The following is a 25,247-nucleotide window of genomic DNA, read 5'->3' as shown; positions in this document are numbered from 1 at the left end:
AAAAAAAATAATTTTTATATCATTAATTTGGATTTATGAATTGGAATTGCTCATTAATGAATAAACAAGTTTTTTTTTTGTATTTTTATTGCTTATTACAAGAATTTATTTTCTATAAAAGCAGAAAGATTTTTTTTTGTTGAATGAGTTGCTAAAAAATTTTTGAAAAAATTATTATGTAATTATTGAAGTAAATAATATAAATAATATTAAATATTTCCAATTATATAATATAATATGTAGTAAAAAGTACACATTTATAGATTTTTATTTGTGTACTTCCTACTACTAGCAATTAAACATACAATAAAATTATAAACAAAACCACATTTTCAGTATTTTATATTTAATTCGATTTCCTAATTTATTTTCGTGATTTTATTGTATGTTTTAATATACTTTTAACGTATATTTTCCACAAAACATTTTTGTTTATAATAAATATTATAAAATTTTACGTGCATAGATAAAAATATAACAATTATATAAAAAATAATAAATGATGACTTTTAGTAAATAAATGTTAATCAAGCTTGAAGTACATAACTTTTCTTGAAACTAATTTTTGATTTGTACAATAATTATCGTCATAATTATTATCAATACTGCAAACAAAACAGAACCTATTATAACTTTGCGTTTGCGAAGTTTATTCTACAAATCAAAACAAATAATTATCATTTCATTAGATAACATTCATATAAATAAACTTTTCTTTTAATATATACCTTGTATTGACTGGCTTTACGTAAATTTTCAGATCCTGTAGCAACAAAAACACTAGTCTGTTCAACATTGGATTCAATTGAATCTACTACCAAACCTTGTTCATAGACCATTGCACCTAATTTCTTATATATTTCATTAACCCCAGCAATATTTGCCTACAATTTATATTGATGCAATTCATAAAAACACATAAAATTAAGATAGTTCTTACTTCTAATTCCCTTATAGCCCGTTCTTGTTCTTCTAAAGCTTCTAAATCAATTTCTTCTTGTTGTATCTGGATTTGAGTATTAGTTTTATTATTACGGTTCGTGAAATTATCTTCGAAAAATGATCCAAGACTACGACTTTGGTTGGCTCCTGGGGGCTTCGAAATATTGTATTGATTAGCTCGAGCTTGCCGCACAACATTTTTTTCAATTTCCACAGTTTTTCTTTGCAATTGCTGTTCATAATAAAATTTATACATTTTTTATTTTTATTTAGCGTTTGCTTTACCTGAAATGATGTAAGCGCTGATGTAAATTCATCGACCATGCGATCTCTTTGGATTTTCAAAGAACGGTCTTTACTTTTATCCAACTCTTTTACTAGACCATTAGTATCTTCAACTAATTGATGTGTATATGTCATAAGTTGATGCCTTTGCAAACAAAACAAATAAAAGAATTAAATTCATCATATTACTTTTTTCTAAAAATGTGTTAAAATTAAAGTTCACAATTATAACAATTAGTAAACAATTTTATTTAAGCAAGCGTTATCAGATAATTAAAAGGTATAATATTACCCGCAAGTAATAATAATTAATTACCCTTATCATATTTAAAAATAATCTTTAAATGTATTGGAAGCAAGCATGTATATAGTTAAAATCTCAATTGAACTTACAATTGTTTTTTTAAATCGGGCGAATCTTGAGGTGTATTAATTTGATTTACCATTCTATTCATTTGATTTACTGAAATGCCAAAAAACTTTTAATATGAAAACTAATTATTTTCTCAATCAAATTTTACCATTTTGTAGGACCTTTTGTATGCTTGTAGCAATTGTTTGGCAAATTCTCTGAAATTCGGCTTCACTTAGCCCAGGATTTTCAACATTAGACTCCATTGTTTTCTGCTTAAAAATTAATATAAATTACGTATTCTATTTAAAATTTAATTTCAAATCAAACTTACAAATATTTAATAATTTTTAAAGTTCTTAAATGACGAATTTGGAGTTTTAAATTTCTAATATATGGACAGAAACAATTTAAAAATAATTTTAGAGTTCAAATATTTCTACAATTTACTTTCTATTCTTTTGTTGAAAAAACATCAAAGTCAAAAGTGATTGTAATGAATCATTTGCTTTTGACGTATATGAATGCTGTTATCAAATATATGTCATTTTAAATATCAAAAGAAATGTCAAAAACAAAAGTCGAAGAATTAATAGATAATAGACATCGAACCCTAGATTGGCAGAACAAAAAATATTATTATATTCTGCGGCAAAATGAAATTTAATATTTTTAATTTTTATGAATTGTGAGAAAAGTAGGCAGTATTTTGCATTTTATTGACGAGTTAAGTAAAAATAAAAAATTTTTTTAAGAACAAATTAAAGCAACTACAGAGTAAAAATCTAAAATAAATGAAATATTTGATAAATACAAATGAATATTAAGTTGTAAGTCAGTTGATTTAATATAATTATACAAGCGTATGATTACGATAAATTTCCATTGAATCACAAATAACTAATCAAACAATTACAAAACTAAAAATTACATATCTGACAGACAGAACCCTAGCTCTTACAAATTTTTGATTACCTATTTTTATTATTCACATTTAGCTTTATAAATTAAAACTGAAACAAACTCAATATGGCTCAATAGACACAATTCAAAATTAAATTTTTGTTATTTTTGTTTTTTCTTTTAATATATTTTTCTACATTTTTTGTAACATAGAAAACCAAATTGTCAAAATGAAAGTCATTTGTAAAAATATTTCTATAGCTTAACTACATGCTAATTTTTTTTTTTAGTTTTCAACAAAAATGAATTTTTGTTTTTATTTTTGGAATGCGTTCCACTACATATATAGCGAAACGCCTATTTTGAGTTCAGTTACAATTACTTTATTCAATTGAAGTTTTATTAAAAATATTTCAGTTTAAAGATAGGAATGGAAAATGTTTTCGATGATTATTACATTTTAAAGAAATTTTTAAGATATGACATTACGTTTTTTCACATATTTAAATACACCAATCAAAGCAAAACGACCACACTTTTATTTAGTTTTAGCACTTTGTGCTGGAAATATTATTTGGCACTTCTGCAAAGAAAGATAAAAAAAAGCAAATGAAATGAAATTGAGCTTAAGTTATTTTGACATTTCACTTTACCTACCTGGGTGACTTATCTTTCTACAAAAAATTGAATATAGTTTAGGTGTGGTTTCTTACTTTAAGAAAAATAATAATTTTTTTAATTTATACTTAAAATTTTATAAATATATCATGACGGGAAGACTTCCAGCTTGTGTAATAGATGTAGGGACAGGGTAAGAGATACTTTTAGAAAGAATATATATCAACATTTTAACTGCATTTCTGAGTCATACCCATGTTTAAAGATAACTAATAAGAAATAGTTTCAAAATTGACCAAATTTATTCATTTTAGATATACAAAATTAGGTTTTGCAAACAATAAGGAACCTCAATTCATAATACCTTCAGCTATTGCAATTAAAGAGTCGGCTCGTATTGGTGATCAAAATGCACGCAGAATAACGAAAGGAGTAGAGGATCTAGATTTTTTTATTGGTGACGAAGCTTTTGATGCTACCGGATATTCAGTTAAAGTGTGTATATTTATCTTTTTTTTACGGATTTTTTAAATTTTTGGAAATAATTTGGCTTTCAGTATCCAGTTAGGCATGGACTTGTAGAAGATTGGGATTTGATGGAAAGATTTTTGGAACAATGTGTTTTCAAATATTTGCGCGCTGAACCAGAAGATCATCATTTTCTCTTAACGGAACCCCCTCTTAATACCCCGGAGAATCGAGAATATACAGCTGAAATTATGTTTGAAACTTTTAATGTTCCAGGGCTTTACATAGCGGTACAAGCTGTTTTGGCATTAGCTGCAAGTTGGACCTCAAGATCAGTAGAGGAAAGAACGCTCACTGGTATTGTAATCGACAGTGGTGACGGTGTGACTCATGTTATTCCTGTGGTTAGTGAAAACTACATAACTAAATGTATATATTTTAAAAATGTAAAATTTTAGGCTGAAGGTTATGTGATTGGTTCATGCATCAAACATATCCCAATCGCTGGAAGGAATATTACATCATTTATTCAGAGTTTACTTAGAGAACGAGAAGTTGGTATTCCTCCAGAACAAAGTTTAGAAACTGCCAAAGCAATCAAAGAAAAACATTGCTACATTTGTCCTGATATTGCGAAAGAATTTGCCAAATATGATTCAGAGCCAAATAAGTGGATTAGACATTACGAGGGGATTAATGCTGTCACGAAACAAAAATTTGGAGTTGATGTTGGTTATGAAAGATTTTTAGGTATTTATTAACAATTTTAATTGTAATATAATTATGACATTAAATTGTGTTATTTAAGGTCCTGAAATATTCTTTCATCCGGAGTTTTCAAATCCAGATTTTACAATTCCTTTGTCAGAAATTGTTGATAATGTTATTCAAAATTGCCCAATTGATGTAAGAAGGCCATTGTACAACAATATTGTGCTTAGTGGTGGATCCACTATGTTTAAAGATTTTGGGCGTCGTTTACAAAGAGATATCAAAAGATCTGTAGATACCAGACTTCGTATTAGTGAAAATCTTAGTGAAGGGCGTATTAAGGTAAAAAATCGAAATTTATTTACATGCTTTATACCCCCTCTATCACTCCAAAAGCGATATGTTTAAAGTTTTGTAGTTTACAGAATAAGATCAATTTAAGTAATTTATAGCTCACAGCAAAAAAAATTTTATTTTTTTTATTTTTCTTTTTTTAGCCTAAACCAATTGATGTTCAAGTTATTTCGCACCATATGCAAAGATATGCTGTATGGTTTGGTGGCAGCATGCTTGCTTCAACAGTAAGTTCATAACGTATAAATTATATATATGAAACAAAAATATGTATTTTATATTTTTAGCCTGAGTTTTATCAGGTTTGCCATACGAAAGCAGCTTATGAGGAATATGGTCCTGGAATTTGCCGTCACAATCCTGTTTTTGGAACAATGACATAAATTTTGCAAGTAAAGAAGAGTTTGAAAACCATTTCAAAATGATTGAGCATAAAGTTTGTCATTCCCAAAAAGAACTTTTATTATTATTATTATTTTACACATGGTAAATTATTGATACTACTACAAAAAGTATTTGAGCTAATAAACATAGTTTAGATTAAAACATTTTATTAAAAAAATATAAGATTGAAAAGTTGTTCTCTCAAAAAGATAATAAAACTTGTAATTTGTTACTTTACGAACTGTCCAAATATTGAACTTTTTTACCTGTATTTTAATTGTTTATGTTATAGAGATTATGCTTTAAAAAGATTATCATTTCCTCCAGACCGATTTCACAGATAGATGCAGACTATTCTTTTCTCACTTATGATATTGTGTTTTATTTGCACACACATGTAATAAACCAAGTGAAAAAAGAGTTTCCGCATATAAGAGTTATACAACTATATACTTATTTTGTAAAATAATTCAAATACTAGAGAAATCATAGATTTAATTTTTATAACGTATGATTGGTTTTTACTTTATTTTCTTTGAGTTGAAGTTTAATAATAAATTTAAAACTTTTATTTATATGTGTAGATCAAATTTAAATTTTACTTTGTAAGTATTTATACTTTCTTTTTCAATCAAAGCATTTTTGGAAATTCTTCTAAATTTAAAAAATTTCTCGCATTGTATATTTTGTGTGCATTTAAGAATTCAATAATTAATCATCATAATCAGTTGAATCCTCTTCTGAGCTTTCATTTCCTTCTCCATCACCTCCCTGTACTTCATAAAAACGAATGTTTGACAGAAATTCTCTCATAGCTTCTACAATGCTTGTTAAAGATTGCCCAAGTTCAGCAACATTCCCTTGACCTGAAAATTGATTTCATTTTACAATAACAAAATTATTAAAAATGTGTATTACCTCCATTATTGGGTTGATTTCTATTTTCATTTTGAGCGCCGCCTTCTGCTGCAGGTGCAATATCATTATTTTGCCTTCCCTGCATTTGCAGGTTAAAAGTAGGCAACATAGATTGAAAGAACATAGACACCGGTCGGGTATTTGAAGTAGGACTCGAACTACTAGATTTTCTGTAAAAAATTTATTCTGTTTTTTAACTTGGAAAGTATAAATGCTTGAAGCGTTACCTTTCGTAGAAGTTGACAGAATCCAAAGGTGGTAAAGGATCATACATCATTACCGGTTCTTTTTCTTTCACTAAAAATGGCGCCAGTGGCACTTTTTCTTTGTAATCAGCTAGAAAAACATGTCTTAATATAGCACGTGGTGGCGTAACGTAGCTGGAAAGCAAAGTTTGTTAAAAAAACCTAACTCCATCTCTAACTATTCTTACCGTTGACTTCTTTTTTGTGAATAATCAGCTATAACATCGTCTTTAGCATCAATTCTGTCTAAGACAGTATTGACATTTTTTTCGAGCCAGGGCAAAACATTTGAATCTCTCCATATCACTTTGGCACGACAAACATACAAACACACCAGTTGGTGCAATGACGGCGATTGACTTTAAAATATTTATTTAAAAATTAAATAAGATTAGAAAACCGAAATCAATTTACCTTCCGGATACTCCAGAATTAAAGTAAGTTGAACCCAAAATCCTTGAATCTGTTTGAACTGAAAGTTCATCCAATAATAATTTGAGAACACCAGGAAACATTAATAAAGCATATTGCAAGGATTTGTCAGCTTCCTCACACTCTAATTTTCATTAAATATAATAAATCGATTTTGATTAACGATCATATCTAATTTTTTAATTTATTTTGTTATTTTCAAAAATCAAATTATACCTCCATTTAAAAAAAATTGTGCTAAAGCATATGAATAAGCCATATTTGGTAATTGTGAAAGATTTCTTAAGGTTTCCCATTCATCATAAAACTTTACTAACCAAGCGTACTGTTTACTTCGTATTGCATAGTAATCAATGACTAAAAGCATAGCAAGTGGATCATCTGAATTTACACTTAATATCAATTTTGAAACTTCGAAAGCTGTACGGCAACATGCTTTTGCCTCTAAATATTGTGCATGCTTGAATAATACTATGAAGAAAGCTCGATTTTCCTGTCTTCTATAGTCTAAACGACAATTTCCAGATATCAAACTAAACGATGGATGCAAAGATGATTCCAAAATTAACACAGCTCTTTCGATTAATTCGGTTGCCATTGCAAAGTTTTCAGTAATTTTGCCTGGACGTATTTTTATAATATATTTTACTAAATATATATGTATAAAAATGATAACTTACATAATTCACTCAACTGTATAAGAGAATCGACATGATAAGGACATCTTTTTATCAAGCTAACAAGAAAATCAGAATCGGTACTTTCTACAGCTGACAAAAACATACTTTGCACACTTTGATAAAATTTAGAATGTTCGAAAGCGAACCAAGTTGCTGCCGAATGGTTAATTAAATTTTCCTCATTTGTTGTTAAAGCTGGCGGCTCACAAGGTTTCATTGATATAATATCCTTTGTAACAGGAGGCCAACTCTCACGTGCAGTTACTAGGTAGGTCGATTTTAAAGTCGGTTTAGGCCGCCCTCTTTTATTTCTGTAACAAAAAAATGTGAAATAACTTAACAACCATCAAGGGTTTACAATTAAATATTCCTTACTCGATTTTAACAACCCGTTTTCCAAAAGTTCGTCTCATTTCATATTGTGCATTCAGGTTCTTAAATTCAATCGAGAGCAATGACTTATAATTTTCGCATGTTTGAACTGGTCCTGTAATGCGAGGAGATCTAGTTGTTCTTTCCAAGAAAGGATCGATTTCGCTCAAGTATTTTTCATTAAGTTGCTAAAGTATTAAGAAAACTGCAATATAAATTCAAACATTTAGTTCATTTGCATACCTCATTATCTTCACTGCTGATGTGATGTGCTGAATGTTTTGTGCTCTTCTTCTTTCGCTTTTTCTTTTTTTTCTTTGAAATACTACTTGGAATATTTGCTGCTGTTGAATGATGCTCGGTCTCGTTGTCATCTTCCTTTACTTCACTTTCTGAAGGACTTTGTTGATTTAACTGTCAAAATTTTAGGATACATCAATACATGCATGTTTTGATGCTTTCAATTTTTTATTTATATACGCATTTACCAGATCAAATCTGTTTAAGGGCTTTTTAAAGGTTCCAGAATCGATTGTTTCTTCATCTTCTTCCTCTTCAAAGTCATCAACTTTTGGTTCAGCGAGCTAAAAATTTGTAATTGAATATAACACGTTGAAAACACTTTTTAATATGTTCATACCGGATCATTATTACTTTGTAGCTTTTTCAACACTCTTGATGACATTATTGATTAAAACAAATATTTTCTCGTTTTAATATTCGGTTTAGTTATTTCAATGTTCAAATAATAATATTGTATCACAAATATTTTTTTCGCCCATTATTCTCACATCACAGAAAAATATATGTCATGACGACTAATTTCTGACATTCGATGTTGATGTTCTCCAAAACAACATTCATTTTGATTAATTCATATGTATCAAACTAATTGTATATTCCATTTCTATACAAACAATGAACCAATTGCAACCTTTTCTTAGAAAGAACAATGTTATGTAAATGTAATATAATATTGACGAATCATAGTGGATCATAATCAAATAAGTATGCAAATTACAAAAACAATACGGATGCAGAAAAACGTCTAATAGTTAAAATAACAAAAAAATTTACAAAAAAAAATGTTGTAAAAACTAAACAACTATTCTTAACAAATTACTTCTCCTTAAAGTTCTTAATTCTGTTGTTATTTTCACAATTCATCCGTTGCTCTTATTCCGTTGAGAGTCTTCACAATACATCCGTTATATACTCTTATATTTTTTCCGTTTTGCACTTATTTATGTAATTATTACTTATTAATTATTATAATATTAAAACACTTTATCGACTTGCAGTTGCTACTAGGAGTCGTTTTCAAATTTTTTTTTATGAAATCCACAAAAGTTCCAAATTCGCAAAATATTTTTTAAATTTTGATAGCTTATATCTCGTTTAACCAAAATGTTTTAGCTTTCATACACTCCCATAAAGAAGTTTCACTGTAGTTGCAAAGGAGCGTCAAACTTGTTTGAATAAAATTCAAAAGTTTCAAAAACTTTGGTAACGATGTCAAAAATATTTTTGTAAACATATTTACATATCTTTTGAAAAGTGAATCTCTATTTACCGGCATTTTTGTAATAAAATAATAAAATTGAATTGTTTTAAAAGAATTTATTTGTAAAATTATGTCTTCGCCCATGTCAAAATCTCCAGAACTATCTGATAAAAGTAAAAAATATGACAGACAAATACGGTAAGCCTTAAAAATGAACTTGCTGTAATGAAAAGTGGCAATGAAGTAAATTTTTATTTAAGTTTGTGGGGCGAACATGGTCAATCTTTGCTAGAAAATGCCAATGTTTGTTTGATTAATGCAACAGCCTTAGGATGTGAAATTTTAAAGTGTCTAATTTTACCTGGGGTTGGAGGATTTACAATTGTTGATGGGAATGTTGTAACTGATGAAGATGTTGGAACTAAGTAAAATATAAATTAATACAATTACAAATTATATTTTAATGGAAATTTTTAGTTTTTTTCTTGAACCAACTTACGTAGGACTTCCTAAAGCGAAATGCTGCATGCAACTGTTGAGGGAATTAAATCCAGATGTCAACGGCGATTATATAGATGAAAGTTGTGATAACATTCTTTTAAATAGACCGGATTTTTTCGAAAATTTTAGTGTTATCGTTGCTTCGTCATTAAATGAAAAGACATTGCTAAACTTGTCTCGGAAGCTATGGGATTTAAATATACCCTTCTTTTATTGCAGATCTGTAGGATTTTTTGGTTCTATAAGACTGCAGATCAAAGAACATACAATCGTTGAAACACATCCCGACAACCCACAATATGATTTGCGTTTGGAAAAACCATTTCAGAGTTTAAAACAACATCTAGATGTACATTAAAACCAAAATTTATATAATTATCTTTTTAAAATATAAATATAAAAATATTTTAGGCAGCAACATTATCTCCTAAAATGCCATGGCTGGTAGTTCTATATAAGTTTTTGCAAGAATGGTCTAAAAATAACGATGGAAAAATGCCAAAAACTTACAAAGAAAAATCTGAACTAAGAGAGAAAATTCGTAATGGTAATTTATCAAAAACTTAATTTGCAATAATTTACATACTATTCTTTCCATGCATAAATATATTTAGCAATGGAAAAAGATGAGGAGAATTATGAGGAAGCAATTAAAGCAATCAATTCTGTTTTTGGTCATGGTCAAGTTTCTTCTTCCCTTTTAAAAATATTTAACGATGATGCCTGCAATAATTTAACAAAATCGGTAAGGACCAATTAAAAAATTTGGTGAATTAATTTAATTATTTTAAAAAATATTGTTATAGAGTACACCTTTTTGGATCATAGTAAGAGCCATTAAAGAATTTATAAATGATGATAACGATGATATGTTGCCTCTTCCTGGAATTTTGCCAGATATGACAGCGGACTCTGGATCTTATATTGCTTTACAAAATTTGTATCGTCATCAGGCAATGATAGATGCAGGCAACGTGTATCGTAGATGCCAAGAATTATTGAAAGAATTAGGGATGCCTAGTGACACTGTTACCGAAAAATCAGCAAGACTTTTTTGTAAAGAAACGATAGGTTTAACGGTTATTAGAGGCTCTAAAATTTGTGATGAATACGAAAAACCAAATCGTTTTCCTTCGATCGGTATTAAATTTTTTACTATATTTTAACTATCTCATAAATAATATGATATATATTAATGTTTAGTTCAAGAATTGGAAACACCTGGCTCCCTAATGGAACATTATATGGCACTGACAGCTTTAGAAAAATTTACTTCTGAACATGGATACACAGCAGGAGAATGTAATGTTGAAGTTGATATAGCGCGTCTTAAAAGTTTAGCTGGAAAAATGTTAACAGAATTATGTGTTCACAATCCTCTTAGTGATGATTTAGTTCACGAATTGTGTCGTTATGGGGGTATAGAGCTTCATAGCGTTGCCGCATTTCTTGGTGGATGTGCTGCTCAAGAAATTATAAAAGTTATAACAGAGCAATATAAACCAATTGATAATTGTTTTGTTTATAATGGAATAACCACAGAAAGTGCAACTTTCAAATTATAATTTATATTTTTAATCTACATACATATATTTAAATAAAATTTATTTGAATGTGTTAAAACAATATTTATGGTATTTTTTCATTAAATTTATACATAAATTACATCTGTAACTATTATAAATTAAATATGCATAATGAATAACATTGTAAATGGAAATAGCATTGTTTATCATGTTATAAATAAAGATAAATAAAATGAAAAATTTAGTTTTTAAAAACAATTAAAAATATAGTTATATTTAAAGTAAGGTAAAATTTTTTTCTCTTAATAAATTCCATGAAATCGCGATGCATATAAAAATGTGTATAATATTTTTTGTAGATTAGAACAATTTTTACGAATAATTTTAAAAAACAATGAATATAATAGAAAAAATATAATAATGTTTTAAACTGTCAACAGTTGTGGGTAAATCAAAAATATAGAAAAGGTATGAAATTGGTGAATGCAATTTTCTTTTATTTTTACAGTGTCGTTTAATGTTTTATAAGTAAAAAAAAATAGAAAAAATTTAATTTTTTTATATTTTATATTTAAGTTCATTCTTTATACAAATTTTGACTTTATTTTTCAATAATTTTTTATTTTTCGTACTAAATATTTTGTTATTTATTTTGTTTCTCCTACTTATATTAAATTTTCATTATAATTTTTTTATTTGTTTTCATATGAGTATACTTAACTGACTTACATTTTATATTTTTTTATTATATGAATTAAACATATAAAATCTAATAACACAATTATTATTACATTCTCTGTTATTACATAATCTTATTATAAAATATCATTGACTTTTTCCAATTTTAACACTTATTATATACATATATATATATATATATATGTATATGTATTTATGTATGGATTTTTAAAATTTATATTTTAGTAGGTGAACCGGGTATTATAACTAATTGGCATCTATAGGTAATGGTTTTAGGATAATTTTTTATTTTAAAATTAAATTTAATAAAATTTTTAGTTTTTTTTTTTTTGCTTGATTTGGTAATACAAAATGGTGTTTTTTAGTATGTTTTATGATTTTTATTTGAAATAAAATGCCTAAGCCTGAATCTAATTTTTAGAATACAGATTTTATTATTTAAAGTAGTCATATTTCTTTTTACTACTAAGAATATTGATTTTATTTTAGAAAAAATTATAATAATAAATCATATGATTTGAGTTTATTACAAAGTTCTATTTCCTGGTTCTTACATTATTTTTATTAATTATTTTTTTATTTTTTCTTTATTAGATTACAAAAAAGGTTTTCTTTTTTTTTATTATTTTGCCATATAAAAATATTTTATTCCCCTTAATTTAAGTATTATGAAAAGTTTTATTTTTTGGATAAATTAATTTTACTTCACAACGATAGTTTTCTTTAATTATTCATTTTATATTTTTTACATTTTCTTAATAATTAATTATTATTTAATAAAGTATATGATTATTTTATTTTTATTTTAAAATTTGAGATTTTAATGTAGTAATATTATGATGAGATAAAAAAAATTGTCTTTTTTTTGTTTTAAAATATTATGCAATATATATGTATGTACATATTTTATTATAAGGATAAACTTTTTAGATAGTTTATTAAAACAAGTTTCATACTGCATTGAGCCGATACTAAAAGCTTACTAGTTAAACAACAAAAACAAAAAAAAACAAACGAAAACCATAATTAAAAAGTAAATTTAATTAGAAAATATATAAAGTATTTTTTATTATTCAAAAATCATATACTTAGAAGGAATCAATTTTGTCGGTTAATTTCTGCCAAATTATTCAAGTTGGAAACAGCATTGTTTATTCTAGTATTAGTAATTATATGAGATTAGAGATTTTGGTAAATATTGTTTAAATAAGGATGATACATAAAAGCGCACATTTATATTTTATGTTTTGGTAATAAAATTACACATTCGTTGGCTGTTTATAAGAAGTGATATTGAAATTTGTTATATATTGTTGCTGTTGAATAAGTTAGAAATCGAATGGTAAGTTTTTATTTTAATTGATGGTTTATTAGATATAACGTTTACAAATAAAATATATTTAAAAAATATATTTAGAACAAATAAAACTATATAGAGAAAAGATTTATTTTATTTGACATAACGTACATCAAAATCAATAAAATATTTTCTTTTTTTCAGAAATTCTATATGATATTATTGTTTCAGGTTTATGCAATAACAGATAAGGTATACAGTTGTCTTCCTATTTAAAGACGAGTACCGAATTAGAGATCGATCAATATTCTACTAAAGGGATGGTAAACATTGTTAAAATAAATAATTCACAGATAATAAAGGAAATAAAATTCACTTGTTAAGTTTGGAAAAGCAATTGTAGAAATAAATCCAGGTTTAAGAAATGATTTTTAAATTTCAAATTAAAATTAATCGCCCTCGGAAATAATAACTGAAAAAGAAAATTAAAATCAAAAAATGAATTTTTAATGTATTGGTCATTAAATAAAATTAAAAATTTAACATAATATTTACAGAAAAATTTATTAATTAACATTCATCAATTTTTTTTTTTTTTTCAATTCTTTGTTTAGGTTTTTTACAATCATCATTAATTCAATTAATTTTATATTACATAATTCTATTACAAAATTTTTAACTTATAAACTAAATTTTTAAATTTTTGTTTTTTCTTGATTTGTTAATTAACAATTGTACAAAAATAGAATTATTTATAAATAAAGATTTTAATTGGTTAGTAAATAAATTTGTTATACAAATTTTTCTTTAATTTTTTTTTTCTTGTATTAAAATAATTAATAAGTTAATAATTACACTTTTTATAAATTTTTCATTCATATTAGGTTTCATTAATAATTTTCATATAAAATGTTGTTAATAAAATTACATACTGTATTAAAAAAAATTATCAAATTGTAATTTTTATATTAATTAATTTTGTTACTTTGAAAATGTATCAATTTTAATGTTTTTGTTTTGGAAATGGAAGAAATGAAGATTTTTATTGTTAAATTAAATTTTGCTATCAAGAAATATATATATATTTATATATATATACAATATATAAGGGAATAGAAATATACACGTATGTATATTTTAAATTTATAAAATTAATTTGAAAGTTAATTTATCTTAAAATAGTGATTAATGCGATAAGTGAAATTATGTGAAATTTTTAATATTAATCAAAATTAAAGTATCATATTTGATTTAAATAAAAATATCCAAACTGAATTATTAGATAAATTTAATATTTAACTGATGCAATTTTAATTAAACTAATGCAATAATATTTTACAAAAAATAAATTTGATTCAAATACATTTTATGAAATGTAATATTACACAGAAAATGAAATGTGTATTTCAGCATATTTTAACTGGGATAGTTAAATAATAATATTTACAGAGAAGTCGAAAAATATTTTGTTTTTTTAAAGAATTTTTGCATGTTTAAGCAAAAAAAATTTCTTTTTATTTTAAAATTTTACTTGTAGCCCGGCATTTGGACCGCTGCAAATTTTTTATTTTTTCTTTACGAAAGTTGAGAAACATAATTTAAATAATCAAATAGCTTTAATATTTTGAGAAGCAAATTTAAATAAATTATTTTTAAATTGGTTTTGAATTTATTTTTTTAATAATACTAAGTACCTCATTTTGTTGCAAAATTTACTTTTATTGTATAAATTAAATATTTTTAATACAGCGAATTTTACCGTGCAAAAATGCTCGAAAAACAATTCAATAAAATGTTATTTTATTTTATTTCACTGCAAGAGTTCAAGTGAAATTTAGAAATAAAGAAAGTTAAAATTATAAATATAAAATCTCACTTGATTCGTATAATGTCTTACATTTATAAAGTAACAATTGAAATGTATAAAATTTAATTGTACTAAATATAATTACATACATATGTAATTTACATGCGTTTGTAGAATACGTTTAGTAACACAAAAAACAATTTTTCAAAATATATATTTAATTATTGCCGGTCAATGTTTAAATTTCTTTTATTGAGTCAATGAAGAATTCAATAGCATGGGATATAATTATTATAAGTATATATTTAAAAATATTATAGTTATAATAATTTAATTACAATTATAATAAGTGTTATTAGCCTTATTTGAAAGAATATTTTTTATACTAATATACATAAGCTTATTTTAATGATTATTAATGTACATATTATATTTTGCAGAAATTTAATAGTACTGACCATTAAGGCACTTATCTACAAAAGTGGAACATATATATTTTAACAGAATTATTTTAGAAAAATAAAGATTTCTACATTTATCTTATTAAAAGATAAATTGACATCAAAAATAATCTCCAGTACCTTAAGGTGAGAAAAAAAAAATCACATATAATTTTTATTTAACAAAAAATTTGAGTTTTTCTCTTTTTTTTTTTTTACTTAGTTTTTTTTTGGGAAGTGCTTATATTAGACTATAAAACAAATTTATTAAAGTTAATTATATAATATTTTTTATTTTACAAACCAACTAAACCGAAAGAGACCAAAATAATTTCTTACTTAATAACAACCAGTCTAAAAATTTTAAGTGTTAATAATTTATATTATATGTAAGTATATATGTATATTGGTAGCCTTACATTAAGCACAAACGGGGATTAAAAATTGTTGTTAAGAAATAAAGATCTAAATGTAATATTAATTTCTATTTTTTTTTTCGAATTATAAAATCTTTTTGATTGAAATACTTAAAATAAAAAACGAAATCCCGATATTTTATTAAAATTATAAAATTTCTCTATTTATTATACTATAGCCGAAGATTTAACCAAACCAATGCTTGTACCGTCTAAGCTATCCAAATCCAAAGCTGTATCAATCATAGTTGTATCATGCAAATGCTTCAATCGGTTTGAATCTTTTCCATTTATATTAACAACCTGATTATCACCACTACTACTACTAACAGTTGCTGTCATGTGATCATGTTCAATAGTTTTTGAATCGATATCAGATGAAGTTTTCTTTTTTTTAGATTTTTGTGAATTTTGTAATTTACGATTTCTTGTATTAGCAACAAAAGCACTAACTGGATCATCTAGATCAAGATCATCACATAATAATGATGAAGACATGGCATTTTTTGTAGTCACTGGTTCTGATTGCTTAATTTGATTTATAGTTTCAACATCATCAATCGCTCTGTTTGCGTTAATTTTACGTTGCTTTTTTGTAGTTGATATAGTTGCTTTAATTGTATTTGTCGATGTTGGTGGTAATTTGTTTGGATTGATTTCCTGTATTATTGTATTTACAATTAAATTTTTAGATTCGCAAGATTGAGTTGGTTTCGTAGTTGAAGTAACCTTATTTTTTTCAAATTTTGATACTAGCTGTTGTTGTTGATGTGGAGATGGTTCTGAGTGTCTCTTTTGTTTTGAAGCTTGTCTTTGCTGCTCAGCTTGATGTTCTTCAATTAAATTCGAATATAAATGTAAATTTGGATCAGATTTATTTAAATCGTTATTGGATAAAGAAATTAAATTGCTGTTCGTTGAATGTACTGATGATGATGTTGTTGTTGTTGTAATTGAAGTTGCATTGCCGGATGGAATATTAGAGTAAACATTTTCATTTTCTAGTTTTTGTATATTTTGTAATTGTATTAAACGGCGCGTTGACGCCGACAAAGGAATGTTATTATGACTGTCGATAATCAAAGGTATCGATTGTGTTGTACTATCAATTTGTTGAATTTCATTTAAAGTTGCTGATGCACCAATTTTATTGAAATTGATTTCATGTAATGTAGTTGAATGTGGTAATTGTTGTACTTTATTAATATTAGAATTTTTTCCAGCCAATACAATATCTTGTAATGTTGTTGATTGTGTTAAATTTGGTAAATTTTTTGGTATACCGCCAGAATTTTCCTTATTTGAAAGTCTACCACTATCATCTAGATTATTTTTGCCGCCACTAATAACTATTTTCTCTAGTAGGTAATCTGAACAACTATTTTCTAAATTATCTCTAAATAGGTTATTATAACTACCACTTAAATTATTTTTATTTGGTAATATTGCAATAGATGTGTCCATGTTATCATCATCTATTAACATAATTGCTGAATTATTTGATGTTGGCACTGAAATTACTGGAGATAGTGTCTGTTGACCAACAGATGCACCACGATATAAATTAGAATTATTGGGATTTGTAGGATGTCGCGGTAAACTATTTGTTCGGGTATTTGAAGATTGTGCCGTATTTTCCAATGTTGATAATGGAATTTCATTATCAACTAAATGTGCTAAGCTGTTTGAATTCCCTGCAAATTTTTTGGAAAAGAAAAAATATTATGTAAGTAATTTTAAAAAAATTTTATAATTATAATTTTATTATAATTTTAACATTATATAAAATTTACATTAAAAAATATAATATTTTTTTCTAAAAACAGAACATTCGATACAATTTAAATCAATTTTAATTTTAAAGACTACCGTTATTACTTTATGAAACATTCATTTTTTCAATATTATTATTAAAATTTACTTTGCTTGGAAAATTTTTTGTAGTGTTACTCGTTTCGGTATTTTTAATTTATGACATTAAAACGAACAGTCGCTTGCATTCATTTGTTTTTCGCAAATTATACAAAACGCATGTAATTTCGAATATTCTGTTTTTAAACTTTTCTTTTTAACAAAATCTAGAGCTTCTATCACAAATAATTTTTATTTAAGCGTATTTTAAGCCGACTTTGAAATAAAATAAAATTGTGATCGCAAACTCTATATTTTGGTGCAATATACTAAAACCATATTTTATAACTTATCAAAATTACACCTAATACCGCTCAATACAAATAATAACTGAAAAATAACATAAAAAATCCACACATTTTTTTCTGTAGGTTTGGTTTTCTTTTTTTTGTTTTGTTTTGCATGGTTTAAAACATATAACTTGACAAGCTTCTTTACATGGTTTTGTATACAGTCACCGGGAAAGGGTAACTAAAATAATTTGTCTCGAAAATCTTATATGTATATATGTATATATATATATGACAAAAATAATTTTATATATAAGTATATTTAAAATAAATTAAACAAAATTCAAATATTACAGAATGTTTTATGGTATAAAAGATTTTAGATAAATTTATTAAGTTATTAGAGCATACTGAAATAAAATTGTAGGGGGAAATGAGTTTTTTTATCGACCGACGATTAATCGACTGACAGTTTTATATAAATGTATACATTGTAATGATTACGTTAGAGCTTATGTATTACGTAATAGATTTATTTTTCGATTTTCGAAAATCGAAATTTACGAATTATTTATAATTCGAAAAAAAATATTATTGAACAAAAAATTTTAAAAAATATTTAAATAATTCAAACTTTATTTATATTTTATCTGGTATGTTATTATTAATAAAAGCATAATATATAAATAATAATGGAAATTAATTAATGTAAATTATAAATTTTATTAAAAAATAAATGTTATAAGAAGTACATATTGTAAAAATTCATAATAAATAGATAATATAGAAAAGCTGATCCATTTAAATAATTATGAACATAATAAAAAGCTTGTACTCACATATTAATTCTCCCCATTCATTTGTCATAAAATTAGTGGATTTCAATGTGCTCTTTAACTTACAAAATGTTTAAAGTTTTACTTTTAACTAAATAAATACATATATAGATACATATATGTATGGATATGTATATAATAATATATTTGTATATATATATATATAGATATAAAATAATTAATGCAAATAAATTGTATATTAAATTATAATAAAAATGTGCATTCTAAGTTTTTTAATTTTCAAGAATGGCAAGAATAAACTTAAAATTTTTGGTACTAATGAAATTGTACTTTCCTATTTATATGAATTTGAATTTATTTTATGAAAATTGAACTTATAACATCTATATTTTTATATAAATAAATTTATTTGAAGTGACATACTCGTAATTTATAGCAGTATTACTTTTATCATTACTCTGATTTGTGGTACTTTATGGGATTACTTATTACACGTAAGTAAATCGATAGTATTTTATAGTATGTGTTACAAAAGAACTCAAAATAGAGTATATATATTGAATAACAGTTAATTGTAATATTTAAAAATAATAATAACAATAGTATATTACTAATAATTATTTTTATGTATTTTAAATTTAATTTAATTATTTCAGATTTTCATTCATTTTATCCATTTATTTATACTTAATGTTAATGTGGAGTCAAATATCAATTGCAAGATTATCTATTTAAATTTAAATTATTAAATAGGAATTTAAAATTTTTAAATCTTGTGCTATAATAAACGTAAACATTTTTGAAGAAATACAAAAGGGTGTAAACATGGTCGAAGAACGAAAAATTAACTAAAATAAATGGACATATTGATCGCGGTTAGGAATAATTTTTTTCAATTCTATCAATGGCATTCAATCTATCGAATATTGTTCAATATTCCAATGCAAATTGTAATTTAATAACACTTATAATATTTTAGCAATTTGGAAATTGAAAAAATTGTAAAATAATTGTAATACAATCAAATGCTTCTCAAATTTTGTCATCCTATATTGATTTTGCAAATACAGATTTCGAATATCGCCTTTAGGCATATAAACGGAAGATTATTTTGTTGAAAATTGGTACCACTAAAATTTTAATGATAAAAGAAAATAAAAGTAATACAAAAGTTGACAAGCGTTATAAGTTTTTTTTTCCAAAATATTTTCCTAACCTAATTATATAAAAACAAATAAATGTGTAGGTATGTAGAAAAAAGAAGACTGCGAATTAGTTTTAAAACTGTCAATAAGGGATTTTTTTTAATTTAATTTACTAAATCCATTCCGTTTAAGGTTTTCAGTTTTGTTAATTACGTTGCAAAAATCTTGTTCAAAAACTAATGTCATTTTTAAAATATTCAAAATTACGTCGTACACATTAAAAAATGGGAATTGTGGCGAAGATATCGAAATATATAAATAATTCGTACCTTGTGATGAATTATTTATTTTGGAAGAAAATTTTGTTTTAAATTTATTGAGAATACGCTTTCTAAAAACACCTTTAAAGGTGTAGTTTACAATATCAATAAAATTTCTTCTTTTATTGTAAGCAAGTATGAATTTATCTTAGGCATGCCTATGAATTACAAATATGTGTACTTCACGCACAAATGTAACGTCTATAATCGAAAATCCAATAAATATTTTAAGACTTCTTGATTTTGATAAATTAAGAACTTTTAAATATAATAAAGTTCCTCAAGGAAGCTTCTTCAAACAACTGCAACTTAGTTGCCTAAAATCTAATTGTTTTAAATTTATATTAAAGGAACTGTTAAGGAATTTTATTTAGGAACTGTACTATGCTTTATTTTGTTGCAAACTGTATAACAAATTAATAACAAAGATCAGTATAAAATTTCTCATCGGAATGAATTTAATATATTTTCTATTATCTATGTTATTATATATTTTTGTCGCAAAATGCATCAAATAAATGTATATAGCTAGCAAAATTATAAAAAAAAAACAATAATTCAAAAATAACATAAAAGTATAATTAAAAAAATCATTATGAGCAAAATTTTTAAAACAAACTCGAATTAAAATCGCAACATAGTTAAAAGCAGCTGCTAAACGGTTCCTTATTATATTAAAGGGATTCGGATGAATATTCAGGCAATTTAAACAATAATATACTTAAAATATAATTTTTTAATCATTTTAGAATTTTATAGGAACCTATATATGTATATAAAATTATTTATTACTATGCTTATATAATTAACGTTCAAAAAATCAAAATTCATTAGTTTAATTTAATTATATTTATTGATTAATTAATTTAAATAATTAAGAAATTAATAAATACTAAAATTATTTCGGTATGAATGAATTAAATTATATGAGCATAGTAAAATTACAGTACTTATAATAATTTGAGCTATACACTAATTTGAACTAATTTTATTTAATATTTAATTATTTTATATGTACTTGTTTAACATTATTTTTGTTAACCAGTCAATTAAACAATTATTGAGAATATATTGAAATCTCGAACGATTTTTAATATTAATTATTGAAAAAGGTTTACATGAAATTATAAGTATGTAAACGGCTAACTTATTTAAAGGCATCGTTATACTTAGTTCTTTAAGGCAGAATAAAATTATTATTTTAACAGAAATATTCAAACAAGATATTAAAATTGCAAATTCTGTACAAGAATATTATAGAGGCGAAAAAAATATCACTCCAATGAAATATTGAGATTATATTATTATAAATATTAATACGCAATATTTATGGGAGCTTAATTCTGTAAATATTTATAATAAAATCCAATTAAATATTGAATTCTGATATAATTTTCAAAATAATTTAATTGTTCCATAAATGGTTGATATTATTTGAAATAATTACAAAATTCAGAATAGCAAATTTTCATGAAAACTTTGGAACTTTTTTAGGAAATTTTGAAAATGGTTAAAGTTATCTAACATTCCGTTACTACTTTTTATTGAAAAATTCATCTTATATAACATTTTGGACATTGTAATTAATTTTTTAAAAAAAATATAGGTATTTCAGTATATTTTTTAGTACATAAAAAATTATGTATATACAAAAACAAAGAAATATAATTAAAATTAATATTATAGTACATATTATATATTTTTGTTTATAACTATTTATTTTTATTAAAATAATTTATAATAATATGAATAGCATAATGCAATATATTTATGTATGTATGTATATAAAATTTTTTATAAAAAGAAAAATTAAGATTTTCGAAAATAACAAACTATAATAATTTTTGGTAAAAAAATTAAACGAACATGCGACCATTTAAGTGTCGTCCCAGGTCAGTCATTCACAATTTAGCGAAAGAAGTGGAGCCATAAAATTTAATTAGAGTAATTAAAAATTTATGGTAAATGAATTGTTTGTTTTTGTATTGTTCATATTTTTACTATTTAAACTTGCGAGTTTTGAGTGTTTACATTTGCTTTCAGATCAAACTTAAGATCTATTGATAGTGAATAATATGTTCCTTACATATGAGAATTATATTTTAATTTGCAAAGACGATGTATTGTGTTTAATTGATCCTTATAAAAGCATTATAAATGTAAATAGAATACGTATACTTTGTTTCAGATACAAGAAACAATTAACTTTTAGAGTAAATAAAATTTTAATAATTGAAATAAAAGTACACGATAGTTGAGAAACAGAGTTGCTGTTAAATAACAACATTTTCAGAAGTAATTTTTGTATTTAATTTTAATAAATTATTTCCAAGTTGATTGGTTCATCAATTTCATTTTAATTTAATAATTTAATAAATTTATTAATTTAATTTAATAATAAAATAAACTGTATTCAATATACATATCATATTATGTGCATTATGCTATAAATTTCTTAATAATTGTAAATTTGTGTAATTTTAATGAACTTATAGTTTTCCTATTTTAAATTTTAAAAATATCCATATTGAATATTATAAATTAATTAATACTAATTTTAATTTAATAAAAATTTTATTTACATATACACATAAGTAAAATTATAATATAAGAAAAAAAAAGAGTAGAAAATCAAATTTTAAATAAATAAAACTGTTTAAAAAAGAAAAAAATATGTAAAAGCGTTTATAAAAATAAAATTATAAACTTAATTGAAAAATTTAATAAAATTTTTTCTTTATTTTATTAATCAATTTTCTTCATTACTTTATTATCTATTATTATTATTTATTTTTTTTTAAAAACTCACCCAATATGACTAACAAACATTTTATGATAATTTTATGATAATATTTTAAAAGAGTTTTCTTTTCATCATTTTTTAAGCTCGGAATGAAGCAGAGATTTGGTTTTTTTTTTTTTAGTATTTTGAGTTTTTAGTTTTGTTTATTTGTTTGATATTTATTGTTAGATTTTTTTTTTTTTTTTGTAAAAAAAAGAGAAGAAAACATATTTCGAATTAGAAAAAAGTTTAAAGAACAGAGAAAAATTGAACATAAATTATGTTTTAATTTAAATAAAAAATTATATTTTATAAAAAAAAAAATATATATGTTGAAAATAAATTATTGATTTGTATATTGTATCTTTGAAATTTTATTATAATTAAAGTATTTTATGTATATTGCAATGAATTTGAACAATTTATTTAATTATAATTATAAAGAAAATTAACAATTTATTTAAAAGTTTCTAGAATTAAAAATTACAACTGTTTGCTTTGAATTTGAAGACTGAAGAATCCATTAGAGTTTCAATTTTTTTAAAGTAAACTTTACAAAAGTTGAAAATTTTTTAAGAGCATTACAAAATTAATTCTAACAGATGGTATAATTTATTTATTATTGGGTAGAAGAAATGTGAAACATAGAGTTCGAAGATGATATTTAGAAAAATTTCTTCGTTTTTTTGAAGTTTTTAAAAATTACACTAAAAGTTTTGAATAAAAATTGATTTTGTTTTATAAATAAAATTTATATTTGAAGTCCTTTTTCATTTTATTAATAAAAAACGAGTAATGGTTTTATGCTTAAACATACAACAACAATTTAAAATTTTTATTTATATTTGAATACTGAGTAATAGTGTATCAGGGAATATTAATAAATTGCATTTTATAGTTAGATTTTCGTAATTAATAAAATGCTAAATTAAACGTTAAAAAATAAAATTTAAACTAATTGATTTCATTGCAATATATTAATTAATTAATAAATTTAAGATACTATGTATACAAAATAAATAATAATTTAAAAAAGTGTGAGTTATGAATATCATAAATTTAATGAAATGCAAATGGAAGAGATTTTATGTATATGAATTATTTAATAAAAAATTTAAAAATTACATTTAATTTCTTAGGCATTCAGCAATATTTTTTTTTTTTAATTTTAGTTTTTAACTAAATCACAATAGTTTTTTTCTTTATTTATTGCTTTGATTTTCTAATATTTTTCTTATTTGAAATATAATTATTTTTAAATTACATAATGTATAATCGTTAAATAAATTATCTAGCTAAAAAAAAAAATAAAATATGTTGGTTTTGAAGAATAATATTAAAATTTTTTTTTATTAACTTTAATTTAAATATTTTAATATTTTTTTCCATTTCAATTCCTTTGCTTTTTTAAAAATCGATGTTTTTTTTTGGAATTTTTATAAATTCTAAATTATGTAAATAATGAATAATAATTATTGTTTTATTAGAATTGAAGATATTCACGAGATTTTAAGGTTCCTACGTTTAATTTCAAATATAATTTTATTTTCTTAAATGGAAGCTGATTTTTACTTTTTGTTTTTTTTTGGTATCTATTTTATATAATTTGAATAACTGAGTTTTTGTCGAATTTAACTAAAAATTAATTATGATTATACTACTGATTATTATTAATATACTAATTAAAATTAAATAACATTTTGTTATAATAATTATTACTATATTGTTTACTATTTTATTGTAATTCTGGGAACAAAATTAAAATAATTTCGATGTTTTATTTTTATAATTGTTAAAAATTACAAAAATTGATAAATTGTTGCAATTAACCATTACTTATTTCTGACTATTATTTCGATGATAAAACTGTATTATTAACAGAAAATTATTTAATAATTTAATTATAATAATAATTTACTTTAAAACTTGTCGATAATTCAGTATAATATTTCAAAATAGAAAATTGATGAATTAAAATCATTTTTTTATGTATAAGTTATTTTAGGCTCTACATTAGGCTCTACAGTTTGTACACGTTTAAAATTGAAAGTGCTTATAAATTCATAGAAATAATATTTGTTTTCGAAAATTTCAAAACCTATATTATTACCTAAAATAATATATTTGTTTTTATAATAATAAAAAGTTGTTTTACCTTTTTAACACAATTTCATAGTAATATATTTAATTTCGAAACGTAAATTTTAT

At 23.6% G+C, this 25,247-nt stretch overlaps 5 protein-coding genes across 6 annotated transcripts in view; 2 read left to right on the top strand and 3 right to left on the bottom strand.

The window, feature by feature from the left end:
- Positions 1 to 2,054, bottom strand: LOC129608667 (syntaxin-7). 2 transcript variants are annotated; one of them, XM_055520328.1, is made up of 7 exons: positions 1,914 to 2,054; positions 1,749 to 1,854; positions 1,621 to 1,690; positions 1,228 to 1,372; positions 941 to 1,174; positions 729 to 884; positions 1 to 654 (listed from the first exon to the last, which is right to left on the bottom strand). In XM_055520328.1, the coding sequence occupies exons 2-7, from the start codon at positions 1,843 to 1,845 to the stop codon at positions 559 to 561; spliced, it is 798 nt and encodes a 265-aa protein (XP_055376303.1). In that variant the 5' UTR covers positions 1,846 to 1,854; positions 1,914 to 2,054; the 3' UTR covers positions 1 to 558. The 2 variants fall into 2 exon arrangements, with proteins under 2 accessions (XP_055376303.1, XP_055376302.1); XM_055520327.1 differs by having other exon boundaries at positions 148 to 654; positions 1,749 to 1,851.
- Positions 2,055 to 3,136: 1,082 nt separating this feature from the next.
- LOC129608695 (actin-related protein 3) lies at positions 3,137 to 5,267 on the top strand. Its single transcript, XM_055520363.1, has 7 exons — positions 3,137 to 3,293; positions 3,415 to 3,595; positions 3,658 to 3,972; positions 4,027 to 4,318; positions 4,377 to 4,621; positions 4,777 to 4,860; positions 4,921 to 5,267. The coding sequence occupies exons 1-7, from the start codon at positions 3,250 to 3,252 to the stop codon at positions 5,014 to 5,016; spliced, it is 1,257 nt and encodes a 418-aa protein (XP_055376338.1). The 5' UTR covers positions 3,137 to 3,249; the 3' UTR covers positions 5,017 to 5,267.
- Positions 5,268 to 5,417: 150 nt separating this feature from the next.
- On the bottom strand, positions 5,418 to 8,492 carry LOC129608694 (transcription factor 25). Its single transcript, XM_055520362.1, has 11 exons — positions 8,305 to 8,492; positions 8,153 to 8,248; positions 7,908 to 8,078; positions 7,668 to 7,852; positions 7,293 to 7,603; positions 6,829 to 7,233; positions 6,595 to 6,736; positions 6,369 to 6,539; positions 6,163 to 6,315; positions 5,936 to 6,105; positions 5,418 to 5,883 (listed from the first exon to the last, which is right to left on the bottom strand). The coding sequence occupies exons 1-11, from the start codon at positions 8,347 to 8,349 to the stop codon at positions 5,729 to 5,731; spliced, it is 2,004 nt and encodes a 667-aa protein (XP_055376337.1). The 5' UTR covers positions 8,350 to 8,492; the 3' UTR covers positions 5,418 to 5,728.
- Positions 8,493 to 9,217: 725 nt separating this feature from the next.
- On the top strand, positions 9,218 to 11,387 carry LOC129608665 (nedd8-activating enzyme E1 regulatory subunit). Its single transcript, XM_055520322.1, has 7 exons — positions 9,218 to 9,366; positions 9,429 to 9,593; positions 9,646 to 10,018; positions 10,081 to 10,216; positions 10,284 to 10,414; positions 10,476 to 10,809; positions 10,873 to 11,387. The coding sequence occupies exons 1-7, from the start codon at positions 9,299 to 9,301 to the stop codon at positions 11,232 to 11,234; spliced, it is 1,569 nt and encodes a 522-aa protein (XP_055376297.1). The 5' UTR covers positions 9,218 to 9,298; the 3' UTR covers positions 11,235 to 11,387.
- A 4,600-nt stretch (positions 11,388 to 15,987) lies between these two features.
- Positions 15,988 to 25,247, bottom strand: part of LOC129608686 (palmitoyltransferase app) — a 124,839-nt gene continuing 115,579 nt past the window's right edge. Inside the window, exon 12 of the mRNA XM_055520349.1 lies at positions 15,988 to 17,548. Within this exon, the coding sequence (XP_055376324.1) occupies positions 16,023 to 17,548 (1,526 nt within the window). The 3' untranslated portion in view covers positions 15,988 to 16,022. The remainder of the gene's footprint in view (positions 17,549 to 25,247) is intronic.

The sequence above is a fragment of the Condylostylus longicornis genome, unplaced genomic scaffold (assembly GCF_029603195.1).
Source record: "Condylostylus longicornis isolate FDR11 unplaced genomic scaffold, ASM2960319v2 ptg000033l, whole genome shotgun sequence".
Taxonomy (NCBI): Eukaryota; Metazoa; Arthropoda; class Insecta; order Diptera; family Dolichopodidae; genus Condylostylus; species Condylostylus longicornis.
This window is presented reverse-complemented; position numbering and strand designations above follow the sequence as displayed.

Bases quoted from the DNA above. Each gene is read 5' to 3' on its own strand.
- LOC129608667 (XM_055520328.1), bottom strand. From the start codon at position 1,845: ATGGAGTCTAATGTTGAAAATCCTGGGCTAAGTGAAGCCGAATTTCAG. The intron at 1,691-1,748 runs GTAAAATTTGAT...TTGGCATTTCAG, and splicing joins ACAAAAGGTCCTACAAAATG to TAAATCAAATGAATAGAATG. The intron at 1,175-1,227 runs GTAAAGCAAACG...TATTATGAACAG, and splicing joins CAGCGCTTACATCATTTCAG to CAATTGCAAAGAAAAACTGT.
- LOC129608695 (XM_055520363.1), top strand. From the start codon at position 3,250: ATGACGGGAAGACTTCCAGCTTGTGTAATAGATGTAGGGACAGG. The intron at 3,596-3,657 runs GTGTGTATATTT...TTTGGCTTTCAG, and splicing joins CTACCGGATATTCAGTTAAA to TATCCAGTTAGGCATGGACT. The intron at 4,861-4,920 runs GTAAGTTCATAA...TTATATTTTTAG, and splicing joins GCAGCATGCTTGCTTCAACA to CCTGAGTTTTATCAGGTTTG.
- LOC129608694 (XM_055520362.1), bottom strand. From the start codon at position 8,349: ATGTCATCAAGAGTGTTGAAAAAGCTACAAAGTAATAATGATCCG. The intron at 7,853-7,907 runs GTATGCAAATGA...TTAATACTTTAG, and splicing joins TCAGCAGTGAAGATAATGAG to CAACTTAATGAAAAATACTT. The intron at 6,540-6,594 runs GTAAATTGATTT...AATATTTTAAAG, and splicing joins AATTCTGGAGTATCCGGAAG to TCAATCGCCGTCATTGCACC.
- LOC129608665 (XM_055520322.1), top strand. From the start codon at position 9,299: ATGTCTTCGCCCATGTCAAAATCTCCAGAACTATCTGATAAAAGTAAA. The intron at 9,594-9,645 runs GTAAAATATAAA...GGAAATTTTTAG, and splicing joins GATGAAGATGTTGGAACTAA to TTTTTTTCTTGAACCAACTT. The intron at 10,019-10,080 runs GTACATTAAAAC...AAAATATTTTAG, and splicing joins GTTTAAAACAACATCTAGAT to GCAGCAACATTATCTCCTAA.